The 23,873-nt window shown below is 38.3% G+C and overlaps 1 protein-coding gene across 7 annotated transcripts in view; it reads right to left on the bottom strand.

Annotated features, from left to right (window-relative positions):
* Positions 1-23,873, bottom strand: part of dclk1 (doublecortin like kinase 1) — a 202,379-nt gene that overhangs the window by 61,652 nt on the left and 116,854 nt on the right. For 4 of the 7 annotated variants that reach the window (XM_012957154.3, XM_012957153.3, XM_012957152.3 and 1 more), the window contains exon 6: positions 17,172-17,266. In XM_012957154.3, the coding sequence (XP_012812608.1) occupies positions 17,172-17,266 (95 nt within the window). 7 annotated transcript variants of the gene reach the window in all.

The following is a 23,873-nucleotide window of genomic DNA, read 5'->3' as shown; positions in this document are numbered from 1 at the left end:
TACATTTCATCACCCCCCCCCCCCCCGTCCCCATAAGCAAGCTAACACAAATATATGTATTTCTGTTAAAATAAAGGTCACAACAATATTTAGAGCAAATGCACTAAGTAATTTAGTGGATCAGTAACTCAGCAACTGTAACATTCAAGATGATTTTGAACATGACCGGTTGTAACAATTCACTAAAAATGACAAATCTGGTAATATGTTTTAGTTTACATATCATTATTCAATACAAAAGAAATACCAGAGGCGTTAGATAAAAGAGGAAAAAAATACATAAGCTGCCTGTCTGGTCCATAAAGTATTGGTTTATGGGTGAAAAAGGGCTTATGGGTAGAGTATCACTTTGAAAGAATTGTTCCTATCAGCTCAGGAGATGCATCTTTGTACTCTAGCTGCTGGGAAGCATAAGTTTGATATCCCTTTTGTTGGGCAGAGAAAATTTCTACAAGCTTGGAAGCAGAGAAAGACATTAAAATTATGCTATATGGCCAAAGGTATGTGTAGCCATCTTGTTCTATATCAAGGGTATTAATATGAAATTTGTCCTCTATTTGCAGTCTTTTCTGAGAAGGCTTACCATTATATGTTAGAAGGTTGCTGGGATTCACTTCCATTAATATATAAGAGTTACTGATGTTGGGGATCAAGCCTGGCTTACATTGGCATTACAATTTATCTCACAGGTGTTCAGTTAGCTTGTGGTCAGGGCTTTGTGTAGGCCAGCCAAGCTAGTTTTTCTATGGCCATCTCTGCCATCATATGGGCTTTATTCAGACACAAGGTTAACTAACTGACGACTGTGGCACCAAATTGTGTAATGTCATTGTATGATGTAGGGGCATTGCATGATGTAGTCAGCAATGATGACTGCAGTTTAAACAGCCATTTCCAATAATTACATGGGAGGTTCATATATTTTTAGCCATGCAGTAAATATGTAGTCCCTCTACCAGCCACAGTTAGGGAAAAAAAGCTTTTTAGGTTAGCATGCCTTTATTAAAGCCTTTATTAGGGAAGTATTTATTTTAAAGCAGTGATCCCCATCCAGTGGCTCGTGAGCAACATGCTGCTCCCCAACCCCTTGGATGTTGCTCCCAGTGGCCTCAAAGTAGGTGCCCATTTTTACATTTCTGGCATGGGACTACCAAATAGCCAATCACAATCCTTATTTGGCATCTTCAATGAACTATTTTTATGCTTGCGTGGCTCATCAACACTTTTTACATCTTCATGTAGCTCATAAGTAATAAAGGTTGGGGAACCCTACTTTAAAGTAACTCATAAACAAAATTATGGCATGTGTGTCTCTATCCTTCCAAAGGAGAATGTTAAGATAGCTCCCTGCTTATGTATGGAATTCATTTTCAATACAGTTATGGGATCTATTCTCTGGAATTCTTAGGACGTTCTCGTAATTTGGGGAGTTTTCGTAATTTGGGTATCCTTAGCTTAATTCTGGTAAAAATAATTTTAACATTAAATAAACTCAATAGGGATATTTTGCCACCAGTATGGATATCAATCAAGTTCAAGCTACTGTTTAATTACTACAGAGAAAAAGGAAATAATGTTTAAAAATCAGAATTATTTGCTTATAATGGGAGATGGCCTTCAAGTAATTTTGAGCTTTCTGGGTAACAGGTTACTGGATATGGGATCCCATGACTGCATTGCTTTACTAGAGCCTTAAGTGGTCAAGTTCTAGTCATTAATGGCCTACTGGACAAGCCAACATAGTCAATACAATGCTCTGTAAATTGTGTCTGCATTATGACTAGTCAGGGTTTCATGGTCAAACCCACCACCCAATTTCCCACCAATATCTCTTATATACAGTAGTCCTAGTGTGGTCATAAACGAATGGCAGTAGCATCTTAACCATATATATCCATGTTCCCTAGTTTGTAAATCATTTAACTGCATGATTGTGTCTTTAACCGTCTTAATATATCTATCCAATGTAATAAGCTAGAGAACTTACTGACATATTAATATACCATATAACACCTCTTTAACATTCCACTGTTTAGTACATTCATGCAACATATCTGGTTGAATTTTACCTTTCTCCCAAACTTGCTTTCTAGCTCCCCCAGCATGCACCTCTGCAGGTTATCTACTTGGCTTAGGTATGAAATAAGACCCAGGGCTGCACTTAGGGTTCAGCCATTGAAAAGCTAAGTGGGTCTCTAAGGAATTTCCTGAGTATTGCATTTTCTTGCTAGTTTATTTGTTCCATCAATAAGCACTGTATTTGCAGAAGGGCTCTGTGAAAGCTTGCCCTTCAATTCTTCCTGACTGTGATAAATGTTGTTTTTTTATGATCAAGACTGCAGAAAACTGCATTAATAAGGACACAATCTGTGATTTTAGAGTGCTGGACAAGAGCCTGAACATTACCCAATAACTCTGCGGATTGCAATGCTGTCATTATGAGATCATCTTTGGAAACTCTGCTCAAAATTCTGTTTTATTTGGGTGATCATTTTATTTTTAGCCATAAATTTTATATTGCTGCAACTGCGCTAAGCAGGTTCTAAAGGAAACACTAATCTTAAAGGGAAAGTATACTCCATTTGCACAACAGCATTTGCTTTGAGAACTGAGCACAACATGAATACCATGGTGCCATGTCCACCTGCTGTAGCACGCTAGCTCTTCCATATGTATAAAGGTTTATCTTACAGTAATCTTCCCTCACAAACACAATGACGTATGCACCATTCAGATTAATTATGGCTCTGTCCTCATTTATAATAACACATATATACGCCATTCTGTCATATTGCTGGTGTCCATGTAAGAACCCAGGCACCACAATGGGTGATATTGCTATTGGTGCAGTGGGACATCTCCCAGAGAGTACTAGTGACATGGCAGGTCAATCTCAAATGTAAAAATATCAAAATAAGCATTATTCTTCACATATGATTAACTATTAAATGGAAATAATAAATGGAAGATGGTAGATAAATGTACAGAAGATATGAAAATGCTTCCAGAGCTTGAAATGACTAAATACAAAGGCAATGAGTGCAGGTAAAACAAATACATGGCCATTACTATGCTGTATCTTACAGTTTATAAAGAGATCACTGCTCTTACACTTAAATCTACAAAATGTTACACAATACATTCACTTACAGCATTCCTATTGACAAAACAACCCAGTTTGTGAACCCACAAAATAGTTTATGGACCAAAGGCACCTTCTGCTTTACTCCTTTTAGCTAAAGGTGAAATCAGTTAGAGTGAACTATCACCAACTCACAAACCATAAACACTGCTCCATTTTCTCTTTTAAACTGAGTCTCCTACTGAATCCAAAGCATCCGATGACAGGTGACGGTACAGGTCCTGTAAGATGAAGTGCATTATAGATTTGTTTACCTGTGATGCTTTCAGGTCTTACTTGCACAAAAATCAATTAGCGCTAACACATTGCAGGGGTGAGACAGACATTACGGTGCAGATGTTCTCTGGTGGAGTGGCATATGGCAGACATGATAACAACAGACAGACAAAGAGATGGGGGTATAGCAATTTCCATATATTGATTTATTTAATTTTATATATAATACACAAGAGCCTAGAATATCCTGTAAATGATATCTTTATAAACAGTTCTTCGTCATGTCATCAGTTATAAATGGTGTTCAGTAATTTCTGTCACATAACTCACGGAAACTTGTGTATTATTTTTTTTTTTTTTTTTTTTAAATACCCTGTATTCTTTTAAATGGCCAAAAACAACAACAAACCAAAGTTCCAAAAATTAGCTTGAAAAGTGTACACCTGTATCCTGCTGTGTTAAGGCAAATATGTACGTATATATAAATACAGTTTATTGTATGTCGTATCTTACATGCAGACAAATACACAATTTCAGGCTGGATTATTTTTGTATCTATGGAGGTTTCCCTGGGGAACCATAGCTCATATTATTGTGGGCTGCTTGGCAGCAACATTAGGTACTGATTCTTCGCATGTGCTCTATGGAAAGGGGGTGAGACAACTGCTCATTGAAATGTATGTCTTTGTATGAATTTAAAGGGTCCAAAAAAATGTAAAAAAGGGTTTTATGTATTTAAATATAATGTATTGTTACCTTGTACTGGTTAAATGTGGGGTTTGCTACAGAAGCAGTATTAAAAATGAAGTTTAGCCATAGCTGGGGGAAGCCATTCAAGCTGAACCTAAGCCATAGGGCCAGGGTTGGACTCGGGCTGTCACCACAGGGGCCCTCCACCCCCCAAGGGACCCCCGCCGTGGTTCCCACACCCTGGTCCCTCACCCCTCCCCTGAATGCCAATACTTAGATGCGTCAGGAGAGGGGGACCTGTGGGCTCCAGAGCGCCCAGAAGGAATTGGTTCTGGTCCGCTGGGGCCCACTAGGTTCATGTCTGCTGTCCTGCCGGCCCAGTCCGACCCTGCATTGCTTGGTTTTTCACGGGGTTGTCTGAGGCAAAACCTTCTGGGTGGTTCAACATTCTGAAAACCAGACAGAAATCCTCCAAATTGTGTCCAATGGATGCAATTACCCTGACATCCATGGTGTACTCAGTGTCGTCAGGGGCAAAGCCACTGACATATTCATGCCCACTCCTGTCCAGATTTATAATCTGCCAAAGGTGGCAACCCTATTTATATGGCAGGTAGCAGGTATAAGGGTTTTAGTTCTTTCACAGGAAGATAGGAGTCAAATACTATCCATGGCTCTACAGAATGAAAGGTTCTCAGATAATTTGCAGATAAAAAAGCTTACGTGTACAGTGGGGGCTGGGGGATGACGTTTGTATAGGTTGAATAAACCCCTGGACTGTGCTGATCTGGGAGAAATCTGGGAGATTTATCTTTAGGGAGGAAAGTGTTTTGCAGAGAAAGAGAAGAGTCAGAATAAGAGAGCGGTCTGGGAAGTAAAGTGGAGGAATAATAGGCTGATATTTCTCTGACACAAAGAAGCAGGAAGCCCAGGGGGTCCTCTCACCATAGAAACATGGACGGGCAAGAAATCCTTTGACAAACACTTGGCTATTGTGCATATAATAAGAAGGGGCATTGAAAGCGCTGTAACACTATATACTGTAAATAACCATAAACTTAAGCACATACAATCTATTTGTAATGATGAAATGAGAATGATCAAATAAACAGGCCTCTTAGTCCTGCACTAGGAAATATTTTCTGACTGTAAGTATTATAGGAATAGAACCACATGAGCCAAATCCATCCCTGACCCCGCCGGGGGTCCCCATACACGGGTATATAAGCTGCGAATTGGTCTTAAACCCCCCAAATATTATTTTGCCTAATGAAAGAAAACATAATTCTAAGCAACTTTACAATATCAATCTATAAAAAAATGATCAGTACTGTACTTTAAAAGTAATTTGGAAATGTAATTGCTACAGAAAGCAGCATTTGCTAAACTCCTGGTTGTTACTTTTTTTAACAATGTTGCAAGTGCCAGGCTCTTCCAGCAACACAGGTCTGTCAGTCTGCTGCCGTGTGTTACATTGTTTCAAACACCAGAGCCCCAATGGCAGGGAATAGAAAGGACAGGCAAACACTGCTTTTAATAGCAGCTTTATATACAAATAACTAATACACATTACAAATATGTAATGAATGTATATTGCAAAATTGCTTAGAATTAAGTTTCTTTTATTAGGCAAAAAATTATTTTTGGGGTTCACATGTCTTTAAGGACCCGGATCAGTAGTTTAAATCTTCCCATGTATGCCACCTGTGTCTGGGTTGGGGCAGCAGAACTAGCCAGTCATATTCAGCCATTAGTACATAAGCAGCTGCTCATTTGTCTTTAGACTGAATGCCCCCAACTGATGTTATTCTAAGGTATATTTATGATGTATAATGGTAAATGCTGAGGGTTATTACAATACCTGCCAAGGTATCCAAAAATAACGAAGAAATGCAGAATATTCCAAAAATACACTAATACCTAGGGTTGCCACCTGTCTGGTTTTGACCCAAACAGCCGGTTTTTAACGTCACACACATGCGCCCCTTTGTCTAGGTTTAAGACTCGGCAAAGGTGCCAACCCTACTAATAACCCCCCAAAACACTTGCGGTGTTCAACTCCCCCCACCAACTAATCTGCCCTAATTCTAATATAATATTCCTTATTGTAACACATTGTTTATTGCCATGTATTATCAGGAACCACATGTGCAAAAATATATCTATATATATTCATTTGGACAGTAATGGATGCATTATGTTACATCCCGCTATCATTCCCAGCTGCTACGCTGTCATCGTAAATGCATGAAATAGAGACTAAAGACAAAGGCAAGTTACATTTTAATGCACATGACATACAGAAGGAACCCTGGGAAGAAAAGCAAGTTTTACCCCTGGACTTTCACTTTTTCTTCTGCTCTGAATGCAAAGTAGGAGTGGGTATTTTTATTTAAAATGCAGTCACAACATGATATAAAATATTTAGTAACACAAAGGATGACCTTTGTTTAAATTTTTAGACTGTTGTGTGAATATTTATATATACCAGCTCAAGTTAAAGGAAAACAGCCTCATCTATGGTGCCTCTAATTCCCTGTAGGCCCAGACTCATTGGTGTAACTACAGAGGATGCAGACCCTGCGGCTGCTGGGGGGGCCAGACTGAAGGGTTTGCTTCTTCTTTAGTATAGATTTCCCTCTCCCCCAGCTGCTTTCCTACCTGAAAGTGGGCAGCAAACAGGGGATGCGAACAAAGTCCAAGTTCTTTTATCCACATCGGAGAATGCTAACAGGGACACTTTATTATTTTATTAACAATTATAGGGATATTCATTACCGGACACTTTATTATTTCATTAACAATCATTGGAGGATATTCACAGCTCTTTTGTATTACAGGTATGGGATCCGTTATCCAGAAGGCTCCGAATTATGGAAAGCCTGTCTCCCATAGACTTCATTTTAATCAAATAATTCAGATTTTTAAAAATGATTTCCTTTTCCTCTATAAAAATAAAACAGTTCCTTGTATTTGATCCCAACAAAGACATAACTAATCCTTATTGGATGCAAAACAATCCTATTGGGTTTAATTTATGTTTTATTGATTTTTTTAGTAGACGTAAGGTATGGAGATCTAAATTACAGAAAGACTCCTTATCCGGAAAACCCTTGGTCCCAAGCATTCTGGATAACGGGTCCTATACCTGTATAACATATATATATATATCTTATAATACAAAAGAACTGTGAATATCCTCTAATGATTGTTAATAAAATAATAAAGTGTATTATAATATTTCAATGGAGGGATATTCATTTATTCAGCATTGTCAAGGCTGTAGCAATAAACATCATCTTGATAAAAATCTGTGCATATGAACTATATACAAGTTCTACAGGGAAAGGTGCCTTGTTTCACAGAAGAAATGTAACGTTGGGAAAGAAATATAATTTGGGACATGACTGCTGTGTAGCAACATGGAGGAACGTTTGAGAGCAGGTTGTTTATCTCGGCTCAGTATGTACTTTACATCTTATTACTACCAGCGGGGAAAGCTTGACTACAGAGGAAAAATATTATAGAGTTGAATAAATTATTTTATCTTGAAACTTTCCAAGTGTGTAATGAGTTGAGTACATTAAAGAAAGTGCGCCAGCGCTAGAGGGGACCCAGGCTGCTTAATATTCCCCTCTGGATCCGGCGCTGACATGTACAAATGTCATTAAAACAGCCCTGACATCAAAGTCTGGCAGGAGGGTCTCTTTTAAATCGCAGTTTCACTGCGTCAAAGCAAATAGGCTGAGACCTCTTTTTACACTACAGCAGGAAAGTAAAACAAAAATCCTGCTCAAAATTGGGGCACCCATTGCTTAATACAGCCCATGGATTTCTCCCTGGCAGCTAGTGTTGCTAGGCAACCTAGCAGGATGCATATATTTTTCACAGCATTTGCATTGCTTCTTTCATGCTATAATGAGCTAATGATGGCAAGGGCTCTGGACACTGCGGTCTCCACTGGATAGGAAGGTGTCAGAGAAATAAATTACTATCGGATTTATTTAACACTTTCATATACGGCAGTGGAACTGACTAGATCACTTATAGAAATACATGTGCTACTGCCTATCCTTTATACAGAGTCACAAGGGGAGCCAAAACCTGCCCCGGGCTATTAAGTGACCAACATACAGAGAAAAAAGACTACACTTGGTAGGTATAAAAATACAGGCATTGGATCTATTATCCAGAATGCTTGGGACCTGGGGTTTTCTGGATAAGGGATCTTTCCATAATTTAGATCACTAGACCGTAGAGGGGTGGTTCCACCTTTATGTTAACTTTTAGTATGTTACAAAATGACTTATTCTAAGCAACATTGCAATTGGTCTTTATTATTTATTTGTTATAGTTTTTGAATTATTTGCCTTCTTCTTCCAATTCTTTGCAGTTTTTAAATGGCGGTCACTGACCCCAGCAATCAGAAAACTATTGCTCTGTGAGGCTACAGTTTTATTGTTATTTTTACTTTGTATAACTTTCTTTTCTATTCATTCCCTCTCCTATTCATATAACAGTCTCTCATCCAAACCACTCCATGGTTGCTAAGGTAACTTGGACCCTAGCAACTAAATAACTACTGAGACTCCAGACTGGAGAGCTCCTGAACTGAAAACGAAATAACTAAAAAACTACAAGTAATAAAAAATGAAGACCAATGGCAAATTGTCTAGGTATTACTTTCTACATCATACTAAAAGTTAACTCAAAGGTGAACAACCCCTTTAAATCTGCTAAAAATAATTTAAATATTAATAAGACCCAATAGGATTGGTTTGTTTCCAATAAGGATTGATGATATCTTAGTTGGGATCAAGTACAAGGTACTGTTTTATTATTACAGAGAAAAGGGAATCATTTAACCATTAAATAAACCCAATAGGGCTGTTCTGCCCCCAATAAGGGGTAATTATATCTTAGTTGGGATCAAGTACAGGTACTGTTTTATTATTACAGAGAAAAGGGAATCATTTAACCATTAAATAAACCCAATAGGGCTGTTCTGCCCCCAATAAGGGGTAATTATATCTTAGTTGGGATCAAGTACAGGTACTGTTTTATTATTACAGAGAAAAGGGAATCATTTAACCATTAAATAAACCCAATAGGGCTGTTCTGCCCCCAATAAGGGGTAATTATATCTTAGTTGGGATCAAGTACAGGTACTGTTTTATTATTACAGAGAAAAGGGAATCATTTTAAAATATTGGAATTATTTGCTGAAAATTGACTCTATGGGAGATGGCCTTCCCCTAATTCAGAGCTTTCTGGATAATGGGTTTCCAAATAACAGATCCTATATATATATATATATATATATATATATATATATATATATATATATATATATATATATGTGTGTGTGTGTGTGCATAAGTTTATTTTAACTTAAAGAATTACAGCAGATCCCTGTTTTCATGTTTTACTTTAGAAAACATAAAGCTTTGCCCACTACCCAGGGGTCCTGCAACCCCATGACAAGGAGAAATGATACGTCTGATACCGACCCCCTTCTTCAGGTCTCAGTCACCCATCTCCCACTGTGCTTTGGGCATGGCCCTACTATCACTAGTAGTGTCTCCAGAGCATTCTGGGAGATGACCTGCCGTTTTGTTATTGCTCTGCTCTGGCTATGTGCTTAGATGATCCCAGGTAACCCTTTCTACCAAAGGTAATTGTGAGCAGGAGGGATAATGTGGGCCTGTCATGTGTACATAGCTACCATTATACCACTCTTTCTTTTGTACTCTGCCTTATTCCTGATATATATTTGTGTGTATGCTAACTTCTGTTAACAAACACGGTATGTAAAAAAGGACTAAACCCTAAGCATGAATATACACCTGTTATCCAGAATGCTCAGGACCGGGGGTTTTCCGGATAAGGGATGTTTCTGTAATTTGGATCTCCATAACGTAAGTCTGCTAAAAATCATTTAAATATTGAATAAACCCAATAGGCTTGTTTTGCCTCCAATAAGGATTAATTATATCTTAGCTGGGATCAAGTACAAGCTACTGCTTTCTAATTACAGAGAAAGAGTAAATCATTTAATGATTTTAATTTATAATGTAGCCTATGGGAGATGGCCTTTCTGTAATTCGTAATTTTCTGGATAATGGGTTTCCAGATAAGAGATCCCATACCTGTACTGAACTTACTGCACCAACCTAAAGATTCCACATCTCTATAGTAGTAATGATCCAGGCTTTCAAATTTGTGACAGGAGCTCCCAATCTTGGATTCTGTTAGGTATATCTGTGGTACTGCACATGCTCAGTGTGCCCTGGGCAGCTGTTGGGAAGCTACATTTAGGGGTTGTCACAAATTATCAAACAGACCTGTCATATAAGCTGATTGTACAGGGCTGATTACATTCTCATGCTAATTGCACTTGTTCCAGAGTTGTCTTGTACTAATAATCTGAATTATTTTCTCTTACTATTACTGAATTATTTACTCAGCCTATATTGTGACATGTATATTCAACTTTAGTGGCACATATATTGCCTTGGGCTGGCACAGAAGCCCAAAACATAATGTGCAGCATTTCTACACTACTTTGTAAGCTTTAGTTCTCTTTTAAAATCTAGTATTGGCTAGATAAAGATACTGAGGTCTCTCCCTACCATGCCAGCCAAACAATTAGGCAACTGACTCTTTCCTAGTATTTTATACAGAGCTAAATAAAATACTAAACAGTGCATGTTTTATCTAATAAAAGAATATTTATAAAAGAAATGGCCATAAAAGAAATAGCCAGTGGGCTAATGTGGGGCAACACTGGTACCTAATGCCAACCCTGTATTCACAGAATGGTATGCACTTTTTCTAACATGTATCATTGATTGTAAAATAAAGAAATCCAAAAGACAAGATGGTTATTTAAACTCTATTCTATGAGAACTCTCTTGCAACTGCAATTTTTCACATTTTGTTTATGTTCATATTCTTACGCTCTGATTGGCTACAGATTGTCTAGCTGTGTCAAACTTACTGACATTGAAACTTAATAAGTCCTTACATTAGACAGGCACCCTCCTTTAGCGCAGAAAGATTAGTACTGTTGGACGGAGCAAGCCAGGACTACTTTTCAATAAAAAATATATATTCTTTATTTCTTGCTTCCATTAAAAACATGTTGAAAAACTACACCCCCAGCTTAAACTCTCCTTTAGCTTAAGAACTCTTAATTTCAATTAATGCATTAATACCTCCACTGATTATATAAAGGGTTACTGCAGAACACCAATAATGTTCACAGTACTGCAAATAAATAAATGTAATATATATACTGTATGCTTCTATAATAGGTGGGGACAGGAGACTAGACAACACGTATTTTTGGCAATAACAGAGGATAAACAGCAAAACAAATTTAGTGTGATGAGTCTAGCTGTTTGAGGGGAGGCAAGAAGGGAAAAATATATTTCCTTATGTGATTCTTACATTAAAAGTTATATATTTGAAACAATAATGCCATATTATGCATTCAAACTATATTAACCATTCAGATATCTCTGTTACACATACTGATGCACAAGCCCCTCAATCAACAAGCAGAGAACAAATACAGGAGAAGAGAAGGATAGCATATTGTGGATTATAAAATGGCAAATTGGACTCTCAATTAAACAAACACATTATTAGACCATAAATGTTGGCCTCGTAGATTTTTGAAATAAGAAGCTGCAAATGCCTTTGTTCTTAGAATTTTCTTTGAAGTGCAGGCGCCCTGCTGTTATGGCTCTTCATTTGACTGCCTAAGAACAGCGAGGGAAATAGGGATGGCAAGTTGTTAATGGTTACAGAAAGATGAGTTGCTAAGGGAAACACAGATGAATGGTCAAAAAGTCTCCATTCCCCTAGCAACTTGTAACTTATCCATCAAGATATATTCCAAAGTTTTTATACTAAAGGGGTTATGTAATAAAAGGCACTAAGTTTGCCCATAAGCAGTAACCCAAAGCAACCAATCAGCAGGTAGAATTATTGGTCACCTATTTTAAAGCAAACATCTTATTGGTTGCTATGTGTTACTGTTACTGGGCAAACATATGTAAGATTGCCTTAGCTATATCCTTTATAACATATTGATTTTGTGTTTTTTCACAGCTGACACTTTTCTAGGTAAGGATTCTTCAATTGTGGTCCCTTTTTTGGGTAAAACAGTTACCTTGAGATTTCAAAGGTTTATGTTCAAAATGTCTGCTCTAAGTTACAACTCTATAGGCCATTTAAACTGGTACCTTATATTTGTTATAGACATTGGAATCATTTAGACATATTTTTACTGTCGACTCAAGTGTATTCTGTGTGGACAAAGTTGCTACAAAAAAAGTTGCTGCAAAAAATACATTCATAAACCCAATGTATTTTGCTAAAAAAAATTGCAATCACATGTATTTTGCAAATTTTCGCCCTTTCACATATTTTCCTGCCACTTCGCAAATTTTCCCATGGTTTCACAATTTTTTTTCAAAGCGCCGAAACAGGACATATTGCCCCCCCCCCAGGCAATATATTTGAGACTACCAAAATGGCTACATCATTCTAGTGCTATATTTTATGGTCACACTCCATACTTTTATGGCAGATTTGGTTCTACCTTGTTCTACAAGTGATCTCAATGTAGGCTTTGGTCCTACAAGTAACTAACAATTTAGATTAATTAACTAGAAGTTAAAAAGTTAAGAGATGAGCAAAGCAGCTTGTAAATGCATTCTACTTATGTCCTTGGGTACAAACAGTTTTAGCTTTATTATTTTATCTCTGAATGTGGGGAGAAAAAAGCAACATGCTCATGCCTTGGGCGGATAGATGCACTGGAGCATTTTTTAATGGTTACAAAGAGAATGTCTGAATAAAAGTGGCGCTGTGCTTAGATCTGAAGCCTTCTTCATGGTCATGGCTCTCAGCGGGTACAAGCAAAAAAAATGGAACACGTCTGTTTCCAACTGGGTTGTCTCTAGAACATTCTCATAAGCCACATTATAGCTGACTTCAAACAAATTCTCTTAGATGCTCAGTAGGTCACTTGGTGTTTGAGGGTAAGTTTATCTAAAACTAAAAACCATATACTTCTGGTAATTTTGGATGTGACGCTACCTATTATGTTTGGCTGCTCCATTTGATTTTAAAGAATCAAAGTAGACCAGAATACAGCAAATCAATTAATACATTCCTTTAACAATCCCAGCCCTATATTAATAATATCATGTTTTTTATTGTCTAATGACTTTTTCCCAAATTCAAACACATATTGTGAGATATTCCAATTAGTCACAGGATGGTGAGACCCACAACATTGACCTTTATGAGTCACACTGTTTTTTTCACAGCTGGAATCTTGGGGTTCATGGAATAATACAATTAACAGAGAGGGCTTTCCATTTTGATATGAATTGGTGTTCATCCCAGTATTGAACATCCAAATCCTACAAACTATTCCATGTTTGTACATAATAAATACATAAAAGTTTCCCTAGCCTTTATTTTCTGATAAAATCGAACATTTCCTTAAAAAAGGGGGAACATTTAACATCATTATTTTTTTCTGAGAGTCAATGATAGGGATTGCTCTGTGAAAAAATGTATTCATGTGTCCAAAGTGTCCGACTACTGCACAAAGTAGTCAAAAGCAAATAATCTAATGAACTGACATATTCATCTGCTTTGTGTCAACTGATTAAACACTTTCCTGACTGAAGAAAAACTAATAATTACTCTGAGAAAATTCTTTTTCCTGTGGATCCTTTGCTTAGTACTATGCAAGAAGGCATTATTGGTCTCCAAAGATCAGTACTAGTTTCCGATTATGGACCTGGGAATGGAAAATACAAAAGGAATTTTTTCCTGAGACAGAACATTTTCACCATTTGTCCACTGGAATGCAGGCTACTCGTGCTAACATTGCTGATCCTACAATCACTATTTCCTTCACATGAACATCTACAGCATTAGTTAATTGTGTGTTATTTTCGAAGATAAGTGGCTATTGAACTATTTCAATGATTGCCAGGAGTAGTTTTCCAAGATTACAAGGAATCGTACATCTCAGTTGTTCAGAGTCTTTTTATCATTTGGGCCTAAGGACATCATTGACCTAATCACTCCAACATAAGGTCATATTCTCTTTGTCTAGGCCTGTCTTCTCCACTCATCCAAGGTCAGCACTCCTCTCTCCACTCATCCAAGGTCAGCACTCCTCTCTCCACTCATCCAAAGTCCATACTTTTATCCTTTGTTGATATATACACAAGATCATATCCCCACACTTACACTTGTTGGACCTATTGCTTTTAAATTAGCATTCTCTTATACAAAAGATAAATATTTAATTTGTTATTTAATCAAAACGTTTTGCAAGCTCTCTTGGTTAAATCTTATGTATTATGCATTTTAGTGGTTTAGTGGTTTAGTGGTTTAGTGGTTTACTTTTTTAAAGATTTTGTGAGAAAAAGTGAAAAGTAGATGTGAAGTAAATCAGTACCTCCATACAAACAGACTTGCACACAAAAATACACACATTCTTACACAAAACAGTAAGATCCAACTATAACTGACAAAACTATAACATACAATTTTCCCACAGTTAAGGAGGCCATAAATAGACTGGTAAAAGTTGCAGCCTTGACTGAGGCAGCAAATTATTGGCATGTCTGGATTCTGCTCTACCGTTCTGTTGGGCATATTAGAAAATCCCATTAGGCACGGTTTGAGTGTGCTTGGCCACTACAAATTAATGCAAAATTGCAAATCAGTTCACAAACTGCAACAAACTTGAGACTGTGAGACTTGCGAGGCAGTTTATGGCCTATATATCAATTTGTGAAACGTTCCATTCCAGTCCAGTACATACAAATGGATTTATCCAGCTCTGATCATAGTCTCTGGATCTCTTCTACTTGTGACACACAATGACCTCCACATGACTGCCTTCCACAAGGTGGAATAAGCAATTCTAAGGACCCTAATGCACTTCAGGGGCAGATAAATCCAAGTACCCAAAGCCAGAAATTCATTAATAGGCATAGTTAGACTGATACTGACCTGCCTGAATTTCTCTGTTCCTGGTGTGCATTTGTGCCTATTTTGCATATATCTGCCCAACCTTTATGGACACAATTCTATGGACAGATAATTTGAGCTGCTTACCTATCTTTTTGGTGCATCTATGAGGCCCTGGCAGACCTGAAAGTGAAACTTTTGTACTTTCAAAGGACAAATTAGCCTTATGGACAGTGCAAAAATACATTGACACTTTTATGGATCATGCCACACTATTTTTCTTTTTGCCCAGTGTGAAGTGTAATTTAGGGGATAAAATATGGATATTACTGGTCTAATATTTCTACTAACTGCAAACTGGGACCTGCCTGTGGTTCATTTCATACAAAGCATCTTTTTTGACTCCAAGATGCTCCTAAAATTACAGGGATACTGTCATGATTGTACTTTTTATTTCTAAATTACACTGTTTACATCGCAAATGTAATTCACTCTGCCATTTAAAATTTTATTTTGAACCAACAAATGTATTATTTAAGCTGTAATATTGGTGTGGAGGCACCATCTCAGTGCATTGTGCCTGAGTCTGAGCTTTCAGAAGGAGCCAGTGCTACACATTAGAACTGCTTTCAGGTATCCTATTGTTTCTCCTACTCCCATGTTACTTGAGGAGACCCAAGCCAGACTTGGATTTCTTACTGTTGAGTGCTATTCTGATACCTACTGGGAACTGCTATCTTGCTCCCTTCCTATTAGTTTGCTGATCGGCTTCTGGGAGGGGGGGGGTATCACTCCAACTTGCAGCGCAGCAGTAAAGTGTGACTGAAGTTTATCAGAGTGCAGGTCACATGACAGTGCCACCCTGGGAAATGAAGAATATGGCTAGCCCCGTGTGACACTTCAAAATTAAATATAACAAAATCTGTTTACGCTTTTAAAAAGTATAAAAGGAATTTCAAAGCTAATGCCTGTGGCTTATAATAAACAAATCAAATTTTCTTAGTACTGAGCTACTGCTTGTGTGGAATAGTATAGTGTGCCAAATACCTTCCTAGCTCCAAGCTTCTACCCCTGGTGAACACCATACTAGTTATCTTTCCTGCTTTCTGGTTTGGTTCCAACCAAACTCTTCATCTCGTGCCATTTACCAAATACTAGTTAGAAGATGGATATTAATTAAGCTTGGTTACGCAAATATTGCTAAAACGCTTATTTTGATCACCACTTCTACCTTAAAAGTACATTCAATTCTGTATAGAAAATGATGCTGTACCGCACAGTTATATATGAAAAAGTACAATATCTTGAGTAAAGATGACTTATGTGATATGTTGCTTTTTGGAATCCCGGAAAGTAGTTGAAAAGCTGTGGCAAGCTAGGTTTTTAGCGTGGAAATCAGTCAACAACTATGACGTACCATGGTTTGATTCCCACTGATGGACTCTGGTCTTTTTTTTAACCCTATGTAACTATGTAACTGACACCACCAGTCAGGCACTGTATTCATTCCATGGCTTTACTGCATGCAAGTGGGCATAAGGATGTGAATAGTGTGCCACAGCCAACAGCTGACACTCATTTCCAGTCTTGATTTGCCATTTAGCCAGATATATTTGATGTAGCTACCTCTGGCCAGGCACTAGTCACATCTCTTCCAGCTTTAGGCATCTGAGGTGGTAAGGAACGACGAGCCCCAGTAATGTGAATGCTAGCATTGGAGAATGCTCTTGAAGGTTGTTAGATGCAGTCACAGAGAGGCACCGCGGGGCACTTAGAGACACTTGGAGGTGCTTAAGTGCTTCCCAATTATACTACGATACAGAACTTTTTTCATATTTAAACATTTGAAGAAGTGCCATTACAGAACTGAGATGTGTAATGAGATCTTTTTCAACTACTGTATTCTGAACTGTCATTATTTACAAAGGTGATGGGAGATTGATAAATAATTTAAGCCATCCTTTTTCTCTCCAACACAATACAATTGTCTGACTGACAGAAGTGTGACAGGATGGGAAGCATTGGACTGGCACTCAGCTGAGCAGCATAGATACATGAGCACTTGCAATGTACCTTTACTTATAATAAGACAAATAAAATAAAAGTGTACCCTCTGTTTCCTCAGGCTCCCTGGGCTGGTTGGCGACGGACTTGGCGATTTTCCAGAGCGAGGGGTAGACAGCTGACTCCCTGGGGTCCCATTGACTGGGGAACAAAACAAGAAACCAAATAGATAAATCACTTTTGATGTCTAAAATACATAAATAAATACATACTATTTTGCTAGTCATGGTACCAGCAGCAGCATTTAGCCATGATACCCTGCATGCACATTAAACTACAACCAGAAACATCTTTTGCATTATGGGAGTTGTTGTTTAACATCTGAATGCCCATTGGCAGTGCTTATGATCAAACAGCGTTTACCTTATATTGCTTTATTACAGAAAATATTGATTTTTTTTTTTATTAAGAAAAATATGAACTTGTTCCTGTAGGGATCTTTTTAACTTATCCCGAAACCTGTTATCCAGAACGCTCCAAAGTACGTAAAGGTCATCTCCCATAGACTCCATTTAAAGCAAATAATTTTAATTTTTAAAAATGTTCCTTTTTCTCAGTACAGGTATGAGATCTGTTATCTGGAAATCCATTTCCCAAAAAGCATAGACTACCATAGACATAAAATACCATAGACTACATTATAAACAAATAATTCTAATTTTTTTAAATGATTTACATTGTCTCTGTAATAATAAAACAGTAGCTTGTACTTGATGGTAACTAAGCTAAATGGCAGCAAAATAGTCCTCTTAGGTTTATTTCATGTTAAATGATTTTTAAGTAGACCTATGGTATTGTGATCCAATTATGGAAAGACCCCTTATCCAGAAAACTCCAGGTCCTGAGCATTCTGGATAACAGGTCTCATACCTGTAGCTTGCACTTGATGGTAACTAAGCTACATGAATCTGTGCTGGTAGCAATGCAATACTATTGGGTTTATGCAATGTTTTTTATTTAGCAGGCTTAAGTCTTTTACAAATTATAGAAAGATCTCTTATCCAGAAAACTCTGGGTCCACAGCATCCCATATCTGTATAGCGATTACCTTCAGAGCACAGTTATGCAAACAGCAACATTCATTACAGGAAAAGCCAGAGACACAAGCATACTGTATTAATAACAAACATGTTACTGGTAAGTATCCACAAGCGCATCTGTCCTGCAGGGCTCACAATCTAATCCTAGTGAAAATACATAAAGAAAGTAGCGGTACAAGAGCTCTGAGAGTTTTCTAGTGCAGTGGATAATTACAATTATAATAGCTGGAAGACACAAGCCTTTTATTGATGTTGCAGACATACAAAACTAACACCCAAAGATGCTTTGCAATTCCTGACCCCCTACAGTAATAATATTGGGTACCAGCCGGATTGTCGGAGTGCAAACAAACAGTTGTGATGGGCAACTGACAGTCTCCTAATTGGTATCGACCACCTACGGAACACGTGCAGAGGAAAACGTTACATGCCGCTCAGTTGATCCCAACATAACAAAGGCAGCGCCGAATCTCATTAGTGCTCAGACTGAATCCGACGGAACCAAATCTGCTTCAGGGTTAACTGTATAGGAAATAAGGCAGGACTTACCTTCTATAAGTTCTAACATGGATGAGGTTTTGGTGATTACACAGGTAATAATAGGAAAACAATCAGTACTGCTTTGTGATTATATAGGTCTGAGCCCAGAGCAGTGATGAGAATGCTTGGGAAGCAGCCCGTTTCACACGGAGAGCTGAGTGAGAAGCTGGATTCATAAGCAGATGTCTTTTATGCGTAAGTTTGACGTCTTTCCCAACAGCAGTGGGAGGTGCAGGTGCTGTCTGAGGGCTACATCCGAGGTGCCACTTCAGCAACACACTGCTCTCATGTAGGAGCCCCCCAAACAAACATATTGCACCCCAAAGCCTCTGGAACTTAGTAAGCCACGTGATGAATCATAATTGGGCTCTCTGGGGAGGGCGAATGTTCTGTGACTCACCGGTAAACAAGGGGAAGGCAATAACCATAAAGAGCCACCGGTAACGGCTGCAACAACCACAGCCAAACCCTGCAGAGGCGTCTCACTGTTTTAAAGGAACATTTAACTGAATACTATAACAGTTCTGATGAGGACACAGGTTCTGGAAGCTAATATATATATATATATATAATAGAAAGAGTGCCGCACACATAGGGACTTGATACAAAAGAAAAAGTGGTTTTATTGAAAAAATTCCAACGTTTCGAGCACAGTCTGTGCTCTTCCTTAGGGACAAACCACATATATATATATATATATATAATCAAACACAACCAGCACCAAGGGTCTTGTGGTTCAAATAAACATTAGTGTATTATAATTGCATGTACAACCGACGTTTCGGTCCCTTTTTGATTCGGTATCTATACATATATATTAAAGGGGAACTACACCCAAGCACAACTTAAGCAATAGACATTAATTCAAAAATATGCAGCCTTTTTATGATTTTTAATGTAATAATATGGTTTGGAGCAGTTCCCTAACCCTGGCCCCCTGTTCCCCTGCTGATCTGGCTGGCTACTCTGAGACTCAAAAATATGTCAGTAGTCGACTGTCCTCAGCCTGCCTTCAGCCTGCATCCTCCCAATCCCACAATCCCCTGCGCACGTGATCAATAAGGAACTTCACAGAGCAATGCATTGTGGGTTATGTAGTTCTTGCATGCTGTCTGATAGATATGGAGAAGTTGTTACAATTTGTAACATCTGTGTTTTAGTCCCTCCTCCCCTGCCATGATTTCAAATGAAGCAGAATAAGAAGAACTGTTTTGCAGCTGGATTTCAGCATATAAAATGGTATTTCCTTTGATGGAACCAATTACAGTATACACATAAGTATATTAGGGGTTTGTGTTGTGTGGGGCTCCCCCTTCCCCTTAAATAATAGTTGTAGTTTGGATAAGGCATTGTTTATGGAGGAGAGAATTTTTAATTAAAACAAGACACAATTAAAGTGGACCTGTCACCAAAATAAATAATTCCAAATCCTTTTCTCTCATATTAGTTGAGCAAAATATACTTTACTTACACTATATAAATTATTTACATTTTGTTTCCTTTAGTCTTGGAATTCACAATTACGGCAAGCAGGCAGGCGCCACATTGTGGGCACTGTTACTAAGGCAGGTTATTATCACCCCCAAATCTGGTGTATGTGCCAGAATGGGGGACTGTATGCCTGTGCACAGGGTACAGGATTATAGACTGCAAGAGGGGAGGGGAATGGGAGTAGTGCAGTGGCATCTAGGAAGTGCTGAAATGGAAAGTAAAGGTAATTGACTGCCCCGCCTCTATGCCTGCAGCAATATATGACTGGCAGCTCAAATTTTAAATACGTTTATAACAGGTATGGATGTTTTAATAAAAAAAAGAATTTAAGTTAATGTTTAATTTGGATAGGACTTTAATTATACAGCTTTTTATGGGTGAGTGACAGGTCCCCTTTAAGAGACGCAGTAACAAGTGCAATTTTGAGCACAATCGCAATATTTTTTTTCTCACTGCAATACTGCGTCTGGTTCTTTGAATTGGAAGCAACAGAATGTGTGCTTTGTCGCAAGTCGGATGCAGTTGTGCTGAATAAGTCTAGCTTTACAGCATATTAATTACACCTGTGTCCAATTCTTTAGTGTGCTGTACCTATTGACGCAATGAGGGCAATGTTTCCTCTGATTTCTTCTTAGTTGTGTGCACAAAAAAAAAATATTTTTTTTTGTACTTTGTGCCCTCCACAATTTATTGTGTGCATTAGTCTTAAAATGTGTGTGCAGACAAACTACTGCAAAGCTTACAGAGAATAGTGGCTGAGGGTACCCTGGAACTACCTCCTAGTCACCTCTGATGTTTGGTGTGTGAATGACTTCTGCATCCGATTCTTTAGACACAAGTGTGCTGCGCCTATTGATGAAGGGGGCAGAGGGAACTCTAGAGCTACTGCCTGGTCAGGAGGTGGTAGTAGCTCCAGGGTTCCCCTGCATCAATTGCCGCAGCAGTGTCTTTTGGAATGGAAGGCAGGAAGGGCTGAACAGTGCAGGGCAAAATTATAGGAAGTACGGGGAGAAAATTTTGACGCATAAAAGTGGTTTTAGGTGGAAAAGTACTAAGCAATAATTGCAGTTGCACAGTGCTGCCTTCATAAACCATGAAGCCCTATATTTCTATGTAGCCCATATCTGACTGTGTGCTTGTGGCACTTGGCACTATAAAGGAGCCCTGAGCTGTTGCTCTGTCTAAGGGGCAGTTAGTGTAAAATTTGACATGCTAATAGGCTCAGGCCAAGTGTTGGACTGCAAAGATAGGGCTGCCCCAAAAAGCGTGAAAGCTTGAAAACTACTGCTGTAAGGTATTGCTTAGCTGTATATCCATGACTTGGAGCAGTGCTAAATGTGGCACTAAGGTTAATACAGTATATTTATGTGTGTGTTTGTATAGTGCATTACAATTACATGTAACTATGGCAGTAACCTTCTGGAATGACAGTTTATTATGTGAGTCAGATGTCATTAGCACAGCATTTGCAAGACTGAAATTACTGCTTTATGTAAAAGTCAAGCTACAGATAATGTGATTCTTAGAACTAGTAAACTGCTGGTGTAAAATCTCATACATATCTGCAGGGAATGTAGTATATGTGGTTCTTGGTATAGTCAGTCAATAAATGTGACCTTTGCCTGAAAAGAATATTTTACCGGCAAAGGATCATGTTATTTTCCTAAAGGTCCAGTTCTGCTATTCATCATACAGCCACAGTATCTATTCCTAGTATTATTCCTAGTGTACTAATGTCTGATGTTCCTTTGCCTAGGAAAGCGATCAGAATCCTCAGGTGACCTATCCCATCTCTTTCCATTTTCGATGCAACTTGCAGTCTGTTTTCCTTATCAAAGTCACACATTAAAGTCAATTTAAATAGAAAACATTATGCTTTCTATTCTATTCTACTTCTATTTCTTTCTAATAGAGACATTACTACTTAATGCATTATTTTTTCGTTTTTATCACTCTTTGAACTAGCATTTGAACATAGAGATTCCTGGAGTCTCCCATGGCTGTTAATCCACACTCTCCTCTGTAATCACCTTAGATCAGGGGTAGGGAACCTATGGCTCGGGAGCCAAATGTGGCTCTTTTGATGGCTGCATCTGGCTCGCTGCCAAATCTTTAATAAAAAAAATAAAATAACGGGGGGCGTGTCCTGCGCTCGGCAGATAGAAGACGTGTTCTACGCTCTCCTCCGCATCGCATCCACATCCGGCATCCTTGGCACCCACCCTACCTTGCCCCGAAGCATCCGCGGCCAAACATACTGTTTGGCTCTCACGGAATTAATTTTAAAATATGTGGTGTTTATGGCTCTCTCAGTCAAAAAGGTTCCTGACCCCTGGGTTAAATGATTCCCTTTTCTCTGTAATAATAAAACAGTACCTGTACTTGATCCCAACTAAAATATAAATAATCCTTATTGGGGCAGAACAGTCCTATTGGGTTTATTTAATGGTTAAATTATTCCCTTTTCTCTGTAATAATAAAACAGTACCTGTACTTGATCCCAACTAAGATATAATTACCCCTTATTGGGGGCAGAACAGCCCTATTGGGTTTATTTAATGGTTAAATGATTCCCTTTTCTCTGTAATAATAAAACAGTACCTGTACTTGATCCCAACTAAGATATAATTACCCTTTATTGGGGGCAGAACAGTCCTATTGGGTTTATTTCATGGTTAAATGATTCCCTTTTCCCTGTAATAATAAAACAGTACCTGTACTTGATCCCAACTAAGATATAATTACCCCTTATTGGGGGCAGAACAGCCCTATTGGGTTTATTTAATGGTTAAATGATCCCCTTTTCTCTGTAATAATAAAACAGTACCTGTACTTGATCCCAACTAAGATATAATTACCCTTTATTGGGGGCAGAACAGTCCTATTGGGTTTATTTCATGGTTAAATGATTCCCTTTTCCCTGTAATAATAAAACAGTACCTGTACTTGATCCCAACTAAGATATAATTACCCCTTATTGGGGGCAGAACAGCCCTATTGGGTTTATTTCATGGTTAAATTATTCCCTTTTCTCTGTAATAATAAAACAGTACCTGTACTTGATCCCAACTAAGATATAATTACCCCTTATTGGGGGCAGAACAGCCCTATTGGGTTTATTTAATGGTTAAATGATTCCCTTTTCTCTGTAATAATAAAACAGTACCTGTACTTGATCCCAACTAAGATATAATTAATCCTTACTGGATGTAAAATAATCCTATTGGGTTTAATGTTTTTTGATTTCTTAGTAGACTTAAGGTATGAAGATCCAAATTACGGAAAGACCCCTTATCCAGAATACCATTGGTCCCGAGCATTCTAGATAACGGGTCCCATACCTCTATACATTTTTGTTAAAAGTAAAATTTTTCGTTTTAGCAGCAGTGTCCCCTCTTTAATCCCTTCACTGACACTCGCCCCAGCTTATCTGTGCCCCCCCATAGCAGAACTACAGAGCTGCCTGACAGCATTGCCCCCCCCCCCCATAACTTTAGCTGTGCCCCTTCTGTTCCCAGCAGCCCCTTGGGGATCAGCAAGCAGCACATACACACTGGCACCCAAACTGGGATATTGGGGTACTGGGAATTCAAATCAGGGGCCGTGACTGATAATGAATAAAGCACCGGTACCTTATTCCCAGCCTGGGGCCCACACTTACTGTTCCTCTTCCCCTC

This window comes from Xenopus tropicalis, chromosome 2, assembly GCF_000004195.4.
Source record: "Xenopus tropicalis strain Nigerian chromosome 2, UCB_Xtro_10.0, whole genome shotgun sequence".
Classification (NCBI taxonomy): Eukaryota; Metazoa; Chordata; class Amphibia; order Anura; family Pipidae; genus Xenopus; species Xenopus tropicalis.
Note: the sequence above shows the minus strand (reverse complement) of the source record. Positions and strands in the feature narration are given on the sequence as shown.